General features: G+C 41.5%; 1 protein-coding gene across 3 annotated transcripts in view; it reads right to left on the bottom strand.

Annotated features, from left to right (window-relative positions):
* mpripb (myosin phosphatase Rho interacting protein b) overlaps positions 1-12,687 on the bottom strand; it is a 76,523-nt gene that overhangs the window by 2,150 nt on the left and 61,686 nt on the right. Inside the window, exons 18-25 of one of the 3 annotated variants that reach the window (XM_088927495.1) lie at positions 11,928-12,045; positions 9,329-9,488; positions 8,468-8,581; positions 6,328-6,414; positions 5,616-5,778; positions 5,133-5,218; positions 2,004-2,070; positions 509-551 (exon numbers count right to left, since the gene is read on the bottom strand). In XM_088927495.1, coding sequence (XP_088783621.1) covers positions 2,038-2,070; positions 5,133-5,218; positions 5,616-5,778; positions 6,328-6,414; positions 8,468-8,581; positions 9,329-9,488; positions 11,928-12,045 — 761 coding nt within the window. In that variant the 3' untranslated portion in view covers positions 509-551; positions 2,004-2,037. Of the gene's footprint in view, positions 1-508; positions 552-2,003; positions 2,071-5,132; positions 5,219-5,615; positions 5,779-6,327; positions 6,415-8,467; positions 8,582-9,328; positions 9,489-11,927; positions 12,046-12,687 lie in introns of those variants that run through there. The other 2 variants (XM_088927493.1, XM_088927492.1) reach the window with 2 other exon arrangements.

Genomic DNA, 12,687 nt, shown 5'->3' with positions numbered 1-12,687 from the left:
TAAATACTTGTTCAGCTATAGAAGAGACTGTTCACAAGACTGAGTGGCTGCCAGCATTTCACCACATCAGGTCTTGGTGAAAAGAGGGACAGCACTGCAAACAAAAAAAAAAAATCAGAGCAGAGGCGTGCTCTACCCTGAAACGTGGAGAACGCCTACCGAGAACAGCAAGCACATGCTTTTCCTACAGCCAGCTGGAGCTGCAGAACATGTTCTCTGCTAATTTCCTGTGTCGTAATCAAATGAGCAGCAGTGTTTCAGCAAAAAAAAACTTTGCTGAGGTGGGATGAGGAGAGGGTGATTTATGAATGCATATCAGGAGCAATTTCTCAACAGTCAACAAAGATTACTCAATTTTTATCATGTCTGATGAACTAGGTTACTTTTTTAGCCCCTCCTTTCAAAATATTTTTGGCTGCTTTGACTTTTAATGAACTTCCAAAGGTGGAATATTCTGATACGCCAGGTAACAACAAATAACATGTCGGCCTGGCTTATTTGTGGTAGAACAGCAGGACCTTACCTTTTCTCTCTCTCTTTTCTCATGTTTCCTAAAGAAGTAAACAATGACACTTCTAAAGCATGAGTGTTGTTCTCTTGCAGGTAGTGCAGTTAGTTAAAACTTGGGGGTGTCAGGAGGACCCGTTACCACACCAAATCCTTGTGCCCCATAAATACACACAATTCCTCACACAGATCATCGTTTCATCTTCAACAAGGAATATTGGCTTGTTCATCTTTTCTTATACTTGCGTTGAAATTTAACCAGGAACAAAACGTTTGTTTCTAATTATAACAAAGGTTTAGAATTAGAAATGGGACTCGGTGGTTTTGACCCAGCTGACCTGGTGTTGCATTTGGGATAGCGCCAAGCTTGGAATAAATTACTTGCATTTAAATAGGACTTTTCATAGAGCTTCACATTTAGGAGAGGACCTACTTCATCCACCACTGAAGTGTAAGTGCGCTATACAGCAGATCTACACTACAAAGAGAGAAGTAACTTGAATTAAGTTGAATTTAAGGTGGAACTTTAGGGAGGCCAAATTGTGCAGTGGATTTTAGCCAGGTCACCAAGGTTAACTCTCTTGTGTTCTAGCACAGTACATTGTTGAAGACTCGATGTCTACTCAGGGAATGCAAAGGAAGGAAGTACAGAGAAACACCTGAAAAGGGTCAAATGGTGCCCCAACTGCCTGAACCCTCAGGAAACTACAAGGAAAACCCCTTGCTGAAGATAAAAACGCAGTACTGGAATAAGATGCCTTCAATGGGATGCAGTCTCTTTTAAAGACATAGGAGGGATTTTCAGTGGACTGTACCCTACTTACATACTATCTCTATTAACAGCATGATCAGATCTGCTAATCCTTCTGCCCATGAGGAGCAAATTGAGATTATGTTAATATAAATTACCATTCCTAAAAAGGCATGAGTCTGCATTTGTTGTGGGGAGACATAATTCTTACATGTTATCCACATGTAAAAAAATTCTCAGTTTACTATGATCTAGCTCCACTGATTAACTTTACAAATATTCAGCTGATTCCCAAATGATCTAAACCGGGGGTGTTCAGTCCTGGTCCTGGAGGGCTGGTGTATCTGCAGGTTTACCAGATTTCTTTAAAACAGCAGTACTGCCAGAGCAAGGGGAACTGCTAAAATTGTCCAGTAAAGTTACAGTTACCAGCTGGTTTAGTTTAGTTAAGTGCAGAGTTCGACGGAAAACGCGCAGACTTGTGGTTCTAGCCCTCTAGGACTGGGAATTGGATACTCCTGATCTAAATCAGCCAGGGTGATGATTTAGGTGTTCATTTTGGCAGTTGTTATAAAAAACGTATTCCAGCCCATTTCGAAACTGAACTCTTATCTCCATTAAGTTTGTGGATGACAAAAAGAAAGAGAAGAAAGCCAGCAGCTTTTGGGGGAAGCAAAGTACACACTTTAGAAGCAAGGGAAAGCGTGGATCGTCCAACAGCAATGTGTCTGCACAGGGGCTTTACCTAAAGAAGGTGTCATTAGGGTCTTCAGGCGGCTTTAGCTATCCCAGGGCATGTCACGACTCACAGACTGAAGACAGAGGGAGGAAACGTACCAATGTGTGTTAAGAATCAAGACAAACAGCCGCACTGGGAACAAACAGGCTTCACTGCATTTAACAAGCTTGAGCTAAGTAGTTTCTGTTAAATCTACACACAAATGTACTGACTATGAACTGAAAACGATGCATTTTGAAGCATAGTCACGTGTCTTCACTAGCACCAACCAAACGTTCTTCCCATCTTATGGTAATATGAAACCAAATCAATACATTCTGATCAACACCAAATAATAATGTTTCATCTTACAAACTGCATTAGCCTATTGAGCATTATTTGGCAATTTCTTTAGAAATGTAAGTCCCAATATCATCAAATGTATGCCTCTTAGTTAATATTCATGGGTCTTTACCTTTGTGTTACTGTTAGTCATTTTGATCAACAAAAAATACAAAAATGTTAATGGCATGAGCTGAGGTAAGCTGCTTCATGGATATTAAGTAGTATTACTATGTGGAAAACAAAGGAGAGTAACTTAATAATTAAGGGGTTCTGAACTGCAGTGCAAAGAATGTAGCTTTAAATGTAACATCTGACAACCAGGAATCTGATGCTGGTGTTTTGCAGCCCTCTAAGTTTAAGATACAGTAAACGTCAAGTCTGGGCTCCGATTTTCTCTTTCAGGGAAAGCTTATAGAAACAAATGGTCCTGCTTAAGTGATTAAAATAGTTTATTCCATAAGTTTTCTCCTCAGAAAATGAGAAAGCTGGATAATTTGAACAAATGTCACAGCTAGTCTCAGCGGGAGAACACTTATCTACAGCCCAAGACTTCAGCATGCCATCAGAAATTACAGGTGAAGGGCTTGGAATGTTGCAGGGCCATTTACTACTACATTATGACAATGCTTTGCTGTTGTTTTCTCAAACTCAGTGCACATTCTCCTCTGCTATGCTTGGTATGGCAGTGTAGCCTATAATGTCAGAGGAAGTCTGTGAGGAAACAAGACATTTCATGAGTTACCTTGCAGGATTCTTGGATGTTCAGCCCATCAAGGCAAACAATATACTGTATTTAAGGTACAGTACTGATTATGTTCAGGAACATAGTCATTACTCAGATGAGAGATTCTCAGGTAGAAAGGTCTGTTAACAGCTATGTGGAATTGTATATAGAAAAGGGAGACATTTCTTTACGCAAATGGCTGGGGGAGTTTCTCGCAAGAAACAGCTGGATGAGATCCTCAGCTCAGTGTTATCTACTAGCAAGCAAATATGCTACAGGGGCCAAATGGCCACCTCTCCCCTTGAAACTGGACTTGATCATTTTAAGTTATATTTTGAAAAACGTAGTCAGCGCAGTTAAAAAATGTAAAGGACTGAGGCATTAAAATATATCAGTCTGCAAACATTTGCTACAAACTTGATATACTGTAGTGATTTTAGCATCTGTTATAAGATGTACTACTTCTAACAGGCAATATTTAGAAATTAGTTTTAAGGCCAACACCAAAAATGCTCCTTTTTTTCTTGTCGATATACGTTTTGGTCATGTCCCAAATACAGCTCATAAAAGATCTGTTTTTGTTTAGTCAGAAAAGAGTCACCATTTGGCCCAAATGGAAGTAAGCGCTCACATAAATAAAAATACAGAGATGCAGCTCCGTTTTGCCTCATGGAACAGAATGACTATAGCAAGAATGAAGGCCTACCAGTTTTTACAGTTTCCAACGGGTGACTAAGGTAAGGATTTTGCATAGGCCTCACCAATATCTGTACAAATGTTGTCTTTTGAAAAGCACACTTCCACAGCAAAGAAGAACAGCAGAATAGTGAAGGTACTCAAGAGTGGTGATGTAGCCTGTCACTCACCTGTGCTGCCTCCATCTTCCTATAACCTGTGCTAATTGTGTGGGCTCGGAGTTATAATTTATCTGCTGGATTTCTGTTCAGCTTAATTGAACTACTAGAACAGATTTAAAAGGTTAGTCTGCTTTTAAATCATTTTCAATATTATCTTCACCATATCCCAAAAAATGTAGATATTGAACATATTTTACAGTTATTGTAGTGCATAATCTTGCAATCTTGATAATCTTGCAAGTTTAAGAGAGCTGATTCATGAAAAAGACAAAATGCACATCCTAAGTTCAAGGAGGTCCTGTAAGTATGTTTGAGTTAACGGAAGTAAACCTCGAGAAAATCAAAGCAGTATCTCAGAAAAACGGCAAGAGGGCTGCCCAGCCTTCAAGAGCTAAAGAGTATTAAATTGTTCTTTAAGACTATAAATGGCAAGGAATTAGAAATCATCTGCAATCTCCAACCTGTTGGGACTAAAAGCCTTCCGGAGAGGGTGCTCCCCGTGCGTGAAACTCATTCTCTCCGACATTGAGAAAGCTGACCCTCTGAGGCTAAAATGAAAATTGATCCACTTGGTTGGCCTTTGACATAACCTAGTAACTGGAGTATATAGCATGTGTGAGCTCTGCATGCTTATTCTTAATTGTTTAAAGATCTCCAGGGATTCCAGGGCGCATGAAAGGTGAAATTAAAATTCTATTCGCATTTCAATATAATAAAAAGGAGACGCAAAGCCAGGAATTTCTCTAGATGCACAATTGTCTCACCTATACACACAAAGGCTAAACATTTGCGAGATTCTATGCTGTTCTAAGTTTGAGCATTACTGAATGACTAAGAGCTCATGTTTTAACATTCAGCAGCCTGGCACAGTTCAATGCTACAGAGTGGATCTGGAGTGTACAGCCCTCACTGGGTGATCTGGAGTGTGCACCCCTCACTGGGTGATCTATAGTGTGCACCCCTCACTGGGTGATCTGAAGTATGTAGCCCTCACTAGGTGATCTGGAGTGCAGCCCTGGTGATTCACTATGGATTGGTATAGCTCTCAGTAGGCTATCAAAGGTTTCCAAATTCTCTTGCCTGCCTTCTGTGCAGTTAGACACCTCTTACAAAAGAAAATAATACTGTTACTGTTATGAATGCCTAATTCAGTGGAAAAAACACTCTGACCACTTTTTATTAAACTCAATCATTAAAAAGCTGAAAAAATACAATCCTTGTATGGCTTACCTTTGACCTCAGTGTCCGTTCTGACCGCTTAGCAGCTGCGGCAGCCATCTTGAGAATGTCCGGGTTACTTTTTGACTTCATGATATCTGAGGAGAAAGTCCAACTAAATCAGTCACTGCTGAGAAAAATACAATCTGAGATAATGACAAGATCATCAAGTTTAAAAAGGTGAACACTAATTACCAATACAAAGATTACAGAGGCTTTATCACATATCTAGTATTATGAGATATGAAGGCTGTGCAAAAATGTCAAACGTATACAAGTAAAAGGAATTTTTAAATTACGTCATTGGGATCCAGGGAACAGTTTAAATCAAAACTTTACCCCTGCAAACTAGAAAGCTGGAGTGGTAAGGTTTGGCCTAAAGTTTGACAATTTCCACAGCAGTGGACAATAAAATAATATCCGACCACATGCTCCTTTCTTTAGGAAGAGCTACCACCACTTGTTACTACCACCAGGTGGCGCTCCTAACCCTACCATAGCCACTGCGCTCCGTGTCCTCCAAAGAGGGCTCGCCCAGGGCCTCATGGGCCTGTTGCAGCTGGTCCCGGAGCCGCCCGATGTCCCTCTCCGCCTTGGCCTTCACAATACTGAGCTCTGTGTAGATGTCTTTGTACTTATCGGTGGCATACTTCTTATCCTTCGAGGAGGAGGGAGAAAATTCAACAATGCTTGAAAAGGCAGGAGAATTACCTTTCCATTTTAATTTTGAGCTTTTATTAACTAGCATGTCAACAAACACAATGAACAATGAACAGCACTGTGAAGAGCTTCTAACCCATTCTAGCAATCACTGGTCTTTCCCCAGGTAATTGTTTTTTTGTCAAGATTAATTTCGGTACCTTGATACCTAACAACACAGCACTGTGAAAAGACTAAGTACTGTATATATATATCTCTACTGTAAAATGAAATTTTTCCATTGTGGTGCCGACAAACTAAAAGCCTTCATGTAATTGGATAAGCAGATTTGTGATTTCTCTTTACTGATGGACTGGAGAGAATTGTATTTCCATTGATCCCTCCAGCTTTATTTAAGGAGATAACTGCTTGAAGGATGCTAGCTTGCTGATCCTGCACACCCACAAGAGAAGGCATCAGGGAGCAGCAGGGAAAAGAGCTGCCACAGCAGACTCAGAATAAACATGTTCACCACACGCACAATCTTTTCCTTTTTGTGGGTACTCACTCTCTGTGCTGTCTGTAGCTCATCTTTGAGGGAGTTGATCTCCTGCTTCAGGTACTGGACTTCAGATTCCTTTACCCGCAGCATGACCTGAAAAAGAAAACCAAGGAAAGAAGAAAATAAAAGAAAAACAAAGTCATAATTATTTTTTCATGCAACGGCGGGGTGAAATTTATTTGTCAGGTATTTGTACCGAATGGATTTCAACAAATGTGATGGGTGTATAGCAGTGCATTTTTTAAAAAAGGGACTGTCTCAGGTGAAAGGGGAATAACTGTTCACATCTTTTAATAATAAACATGCCTGAGGTTACATTTCCATGGATATTAGAGCTGTTGCCTCACGGCGCAAGTGTCCTGGGTTTGCTTCCTGACCAGACCTCTATGTGGAGTTTGCACGTTCTCCCCGAGTTCACACAGGTTTTGACTGGGTGCACAAGCTTCCTCCCATCCCCCCAAAAATGTTTGCAACATTTGATTGGTCATTTTACTTTGCTCCTGGACCAGCAGTGCACTGGATGTAACATGCAGGACAAGAGCTGTAATGTGTCCTCAGTCTTCTCTGTCTTGATGGCTCTCGTGGCGTCTGGAATACGCTCTGGTGTGCCAAACCAGGATGGGTTGAGATGAGTTCAATTACTGGGGTGTAATGTGTGTGGATGTTCTTCCCAGATTTGCATGGGTTTCCTCTGGTTTTCCAATTTCCTTACACATTCCAGAGGCATACTGATAGGTTAACCGTCTTTCGGGAACCCTGGCCCTGCTGTGAGTGTATGCGTGACTGTGCGTGCCGCCTATATGACTGGTGTCCTGTCCTGGGTGTACCTCACCTTGTGCCTGCTTCTCTGGCTTCCCCGCCAGAGACCCTGAACGTGAAGAAGCAGTTGGAAAATGGATGGACGGCTGAATAGAACAAAGGCTGACACAAACACAGGGAAGTGGATCTGTTCACTGAGGCAGTCTCGGAGAGCCACACGCAGGTCTCACAGCACTGCTAAAGGCTGACATCTAGTGGCTGGTTTCTAGGAACCAGAAGAACCTCTCAAAACCTCCTATCCTTTCAAATACTTCTGCAACTGCTGTGCTTAAATAAAGAACTTTGTTTCTATATGTATTTTGTGTATTCTATATGTAAAAATGACTAAAACATAGCTACTGCAGTAGAGTACATATCAAATCCTAACATTCTGGTATACTCATCAGTGTGAAACACATTAGACAGTCCTACATTTATCCGCCAATGGGTTTTCTGTACATAAACCGATAGCAAAAAAGAGATTTAGGAAGAAAAATACTGAACACTTTCAAAAACACCCTGGATTTGTTTGCGTAAAGCCTGCTTTTATACACAATCATTCCTGTGTTTCCTGCCTGTCTGTTTCTGAAAACATTAGCCAGTTCTGGAGAGGGCTGCTCAGTTGTGGCTGTGATTCAGGAACTCCACTAAAGCAGTGCTCAATAACATGTTCAGTCAGACACACTCAGCTGGGCTGAGCAGAGGGAGATTTGTCAGCCACAGTTTTCTTTTTCTTTTCAGCCAGAACAGCCAATTGTGTTTTTCAGGTCTGGGCCGACTCCTCCCACCTCCCGGCCTTTGAGACACTTGCCTCTTAACAAGTCACATAGGTTCAGTGTCGACAGGATTAGCAGCACATTCCTCACTCACAGCACTGCATGCCTGCAAGTGCCCAGGAGGTCCCGGGGGTGGCTGTGTGACAGATCCCAAATCCGTGGCTGATGAATCCTGCCCTATCCCTTCGCGGGGCTCACCCAAGTTTGCGCCGCCGCAGAGGAAATCGCAGTCACAGTCAGCCTGCGACACAACCCAGGCTCGAACCCACAATCACAGAGCTCTGCCTGTGTTCGGGCTTGAGCCAACCCACACTGTTCTGAGTGCACTTCCTGCTCTCCAGGAAATAACGGCAAGCAGTGTGCTGGCTTTTGGGGATTTAAACTGCAACGAAGGAGAAATTTCTCCTTCGTGCAATAATTGTAAAACACCACAGTGCGATCAAGCTACCCTGAAATAAAAATAGATTATGTTTAATTTTATATTAAAAAAAGACTGAAATTGATTGAATTCAATTCTGGCACAAACAGACAGCAGTGTTTTCAGATGTGCAGGAAAGCAGAATGCCTCTCACCTCCAGCTCGTACACCTCCTTGCCGTGTATAAGCGTACAGCTGTCGCCGCTGTCCTCGCTGGTCACCATCGACCTCAGCTTGGTTATCTCTGCAGCCAGGCGATTATTCAGCTCCTGCAACATCCGACATTTTATTTTAAACCCCAGGAAACCTCCGGAAAGAACTGTGCACTTCGGTAGAGTTTTTCCATGTTATTCTGTGTTTTTTCCACTCGTGGGCAGGGGCTGAGCAGAGAGGCCACCTGCTGTTGTGCCTGTCGACCAGTAGCACACACTGATCTACTCATTAATGTTCTAACAGATTCTAACCCAATTCTATTATTTGATTAAACCTAAGAATTGGTGATCAATGGGTCTTAATTTTATTCCTTTGCAAGAAGGAGCCTTTCGTTGCACAGAAGAAGGCTCTAGTCTAAGTACAAATGCCAATCTGTCAGTTTTAGAAAAAGCCATTAATGCAACCTGTTTTGTCTAGACTTCTCTTTTATGACTATTATATTTGGAATAAAAACATGGCGACACCTACTGAATGTTTTCATCAAATGGGCACTATGCAAATCAAAGCAAAACTAGCTCTTCAAACTGAGACATTACCTAAGATAGGAAAATGAGGGTGAACTGCAGATGTAAAGGCAGGCACAGCTATCAGAAATGAAAAATTTATACACAAAACCTTCACAGTAAGGGACAAAAGGGAATGAGGCCTGCCAGATAGCAGAAGGAAAACTATTAACTAGAATTATCATGAGAAAGGTCCGTTTGTCCCAATATGTGTTCTTGCCGATTCTTCAAGTGTTCCAGGAGGCTTTACAGAGAATATCATGACTGTGTCCACAGCAGAGTCTCCAGAGCAATGCATACCTGATTGTGTGCGTTCAGCTCCTGGTTCTCCCGCTGGCACTGTCTCAGGGCCTGGCGCTCGGCCTCTAAGGCCTGGGCAAGATGGGCATTCTCCAGGCACTTCTGGGAATACTGCTCTGACAGGACCTCAATCTCTCGCTGGAAAGATGCTAACTCCTCCCTGGAAGCCAAGAACAGAGAGCACTTATACAGCCCTTGTGTTAAACACATATTGAACACCGTCAAGCCGCTAATAGCCAGTCCCTCACATACAAGCTTTTCATAATCCCCAGCAGTATGTTACCTTAAGTGAAAAAAGGAACATATAGAAGGTTCTGAATATTGCAATAATCATAATGTTGTAGTATTATTAAAAATGAATGCTGTGGTTTTACTTCAAAAACACAAAACACTGTTCTGGAGAGTCAGAGGCCTGGTTTCACTGGAATCACTCATATTTTATGAGGCGCATTGAGGAAGATGCTACAATCACAACATACAGTGGTTACAGATTCCAGCGGACACAGAACAAAAGGTGAGGAAAATGAAGATTTAATCATCTTCCGTACAGAATTAACAACTCCCTCATGAAGTACTGGGCAACACAAGTAATGTCAGGGGCCAAACCTGTGTCCCAACATGCCCCGAGGCTCACCGGACACCCTTAAACACAGTACTTAAAAGGAAATTTAGGAAGAAAACAGCTGTTCCACTTTCAATGCTCGATGGGTGCAATGATTTGATAACTTTGCTATTGTTAGCACCTTTGACATTTTTCATATCTTTGACATTCCATCTGAGAGGAATCTTACCACTGATCTACAGAAAAACCGCCTTATCCATTCAACTTTACAGTCACGTTGCTAAAACAGTCTTACAGCCCCTGGGTGAAAACTCCTTACTTTCATGCAGTTTCATTTTCTCCTTTTCAGTGCATTATTCAACTACTAATAAGGAGCAGAGTTCAGACACCTTGGCTAAACAGTGCTAGAGCCAAGAGTGTTGTTTCAGCATGAAACTCTGGCTTTGCACTATCAGGGCAGTCAAGTGCACCCATGAGTTATAGTTTATTAAAACTAGCACTACAAAAACAGTTAACACTCAATCACCAGGTTTGTCCTTTTGCCTGGATCCTCTCATTCAATCTGACTTCAACTCCACAAAGTATCCAGCAGAAATTTCCTCTGACATTTTACGATAACAGTGCTGATGAGGTTTGGCTACAATACCCCCGTTCACACCAGGTGCAGCCAGAATTCAGGACGTCTGGCCCACTCCCTGAGGCCACTGAAAATGTCAGCTTTGCTTCCATAATTTGACCACCAGGTCAGTTTATGCACATGTAAAATATGACTCGTACATGGGTTTAAGTTGCAAGACATGCATCTGTGCCCATCACTGCTGAAAGACCAAGATGCACTTCAGTAAAAGATACCTCCTCACGTTCAGATCCTGGGTGCTAATCTACTTCAACCCTGCAGCTCCAGATGGAAAAATGAGGCAGTAATTGTTATAAAATACTACCATATGGAAATAAAAATTTAGGCTCCCAGGCCTGTATTTATAAATGTTCTTACTTGAAGCACTCTTAAATGCTTACCACTCCATCGAGTTAAGTGATTACCTTAATTTAGCATTCATAAACTTTTCATCAGCAGATCACTGCTTAGCTTTTATATGTATCTTGCTCGGAAGCCTGCTTAGTTGGACACAGTACTGTATGGCTGTACTGTAATTTGATATGTTGCTAGGATACCATAGAAGCTCTGGGAAAAAGAGAAGCCGAAAAATAAACTAAAATTTTCTCAGAACAAAAGGAAATAAGAATTTTGTTCCTGGGCAAAAAATTGTGTTGATTTACTTATGATTACCAGATGTCTTGGTAACTTACGTCTTACTTCTGTTGAAACGGGAAACAACAGTTGAAAATTCCAGAGTTTCTATGCATCCTCTCTTGAGTTTGAGATACGTCGAAAATATCCTTCAGCACATGACAGAACATGTTCAGAGCAGTTGGATGTAATATTTTTATTCACTGCTTCTGTTAAGCTGCTGAAATAACTACATTTGTCTCCAGGAATACACTAGTAAAAGAACGATAGTAGATTCATTTATGAAATAATAGTTTGATTTTTCAAACAATTCAAGGTTTTAATTTCAAAGTATTCAAACTTCAAACTACTCAAAATGAGACCTTGGAAACTACAGCATAAGTGACCTGATCAGACGTAAAAAGCCACGCACATTTACTTGAATGATCTCGACCATGGGCAGCACAGTGCCACAGTGGTTAGCATTGCTGGGGTGCTATCTGCATGCAGTTTGTATGTTCACTCTTTGCACGGGTTTACTACAGGTGTTCCAGTTCCCTCCCATAGTCCAAAGACATACTGGTCGGTTAGTTGCCTTCTGGAAAACTGGCCATGATGTTAGTGTGTGCGTGTTTGTGTGTCTGCCCTGTGATGGATAGGGTGTATCCTGCCTTGCAACATGAGCAATTAAGAGAATAATCTCCACTTTTACATAAAATAGGAATTTGGTGCTGCAATCATGAGACTTAGGGAATTTAGCTTGAAATGACTATACAAGACTGCACCATGAAATTACTGAAGATACTTACTCGTGCTGTAGGCGGATCTCTTCGATGTCGGCATTTTCTGTGTTGCTGTTGGCTTTACGTGCTTTATCTAACTCTCTCTCAAGCTCAGTGCGGTGTGCGTTTTTCATTGCTTCGATTGCTGTAATGGAAAAGAGAAAACAGCTTGCTGAGAATGGCAACCACCTGTTGGTTAAGGATACTCTCAGGGTTCATGCATTCATGTATTGCCAAGGCCACTTTAAAGAGGTACATTACCCCGCAGGGCAAGAATGTCCCTGAAAAAGGTGCTTCCCATGAAATAGACTAGAGGCTTGACTTTATAGACATTCTTCAAACCCCTGGAACTATTTATTGTTGCACTGTTTGAAGATGACTAGTTTTATTTTATTCCTTGAAACACAGTGTTCAAATCAAGATGAGATACAAATACCCTGAGCTTCACACGGCGCATTAGTATATGATAAAAAGCACCAAAGGTGCCAAGTTAATCAGATTTAAGAGAATGTACACACTTTACCAGTTCTTTTTAAGATCTCATACACAGTGGGTATTACCTTGGGGCTAGAAAAACAGTATTACCAGAGCAGTTTAAAATGCTAATTTTAGAATGACACTGCTAGAGATGGTCAACACTGAAAACCAAAGAACAGGCAAAATTACATCAATTATTGATTCATTAGCCCTTTGTGGTGAGGAAAAAGAGGGATACACCTGCGCAGAGAGAAGAAAGGGATTCTAAATACCATCTAGATGTCAGATGTTACCCATGGGCCATAATCAG

Source organism: Atractosteus spatula, chromosome 11 (genome assembly GCF_055471065.1).
Source record: "Atractosteus spatula isolate fAtrSpa1 chromosome 11, fAtrSpa1.hap1, whole genome shotgun sequence".
Classification (NCBI taxonomy): Eukaryota; Metazoa; Chordata; class Actinopteri; order Semionotiformes; family Lepisosteidae; genus Atractosteus; species Atractosteus spatula.
Note: the sequence above shows the minus strand (reverse complement) of the source record. Positions and strands in the feature narration are given on the sequence as shown.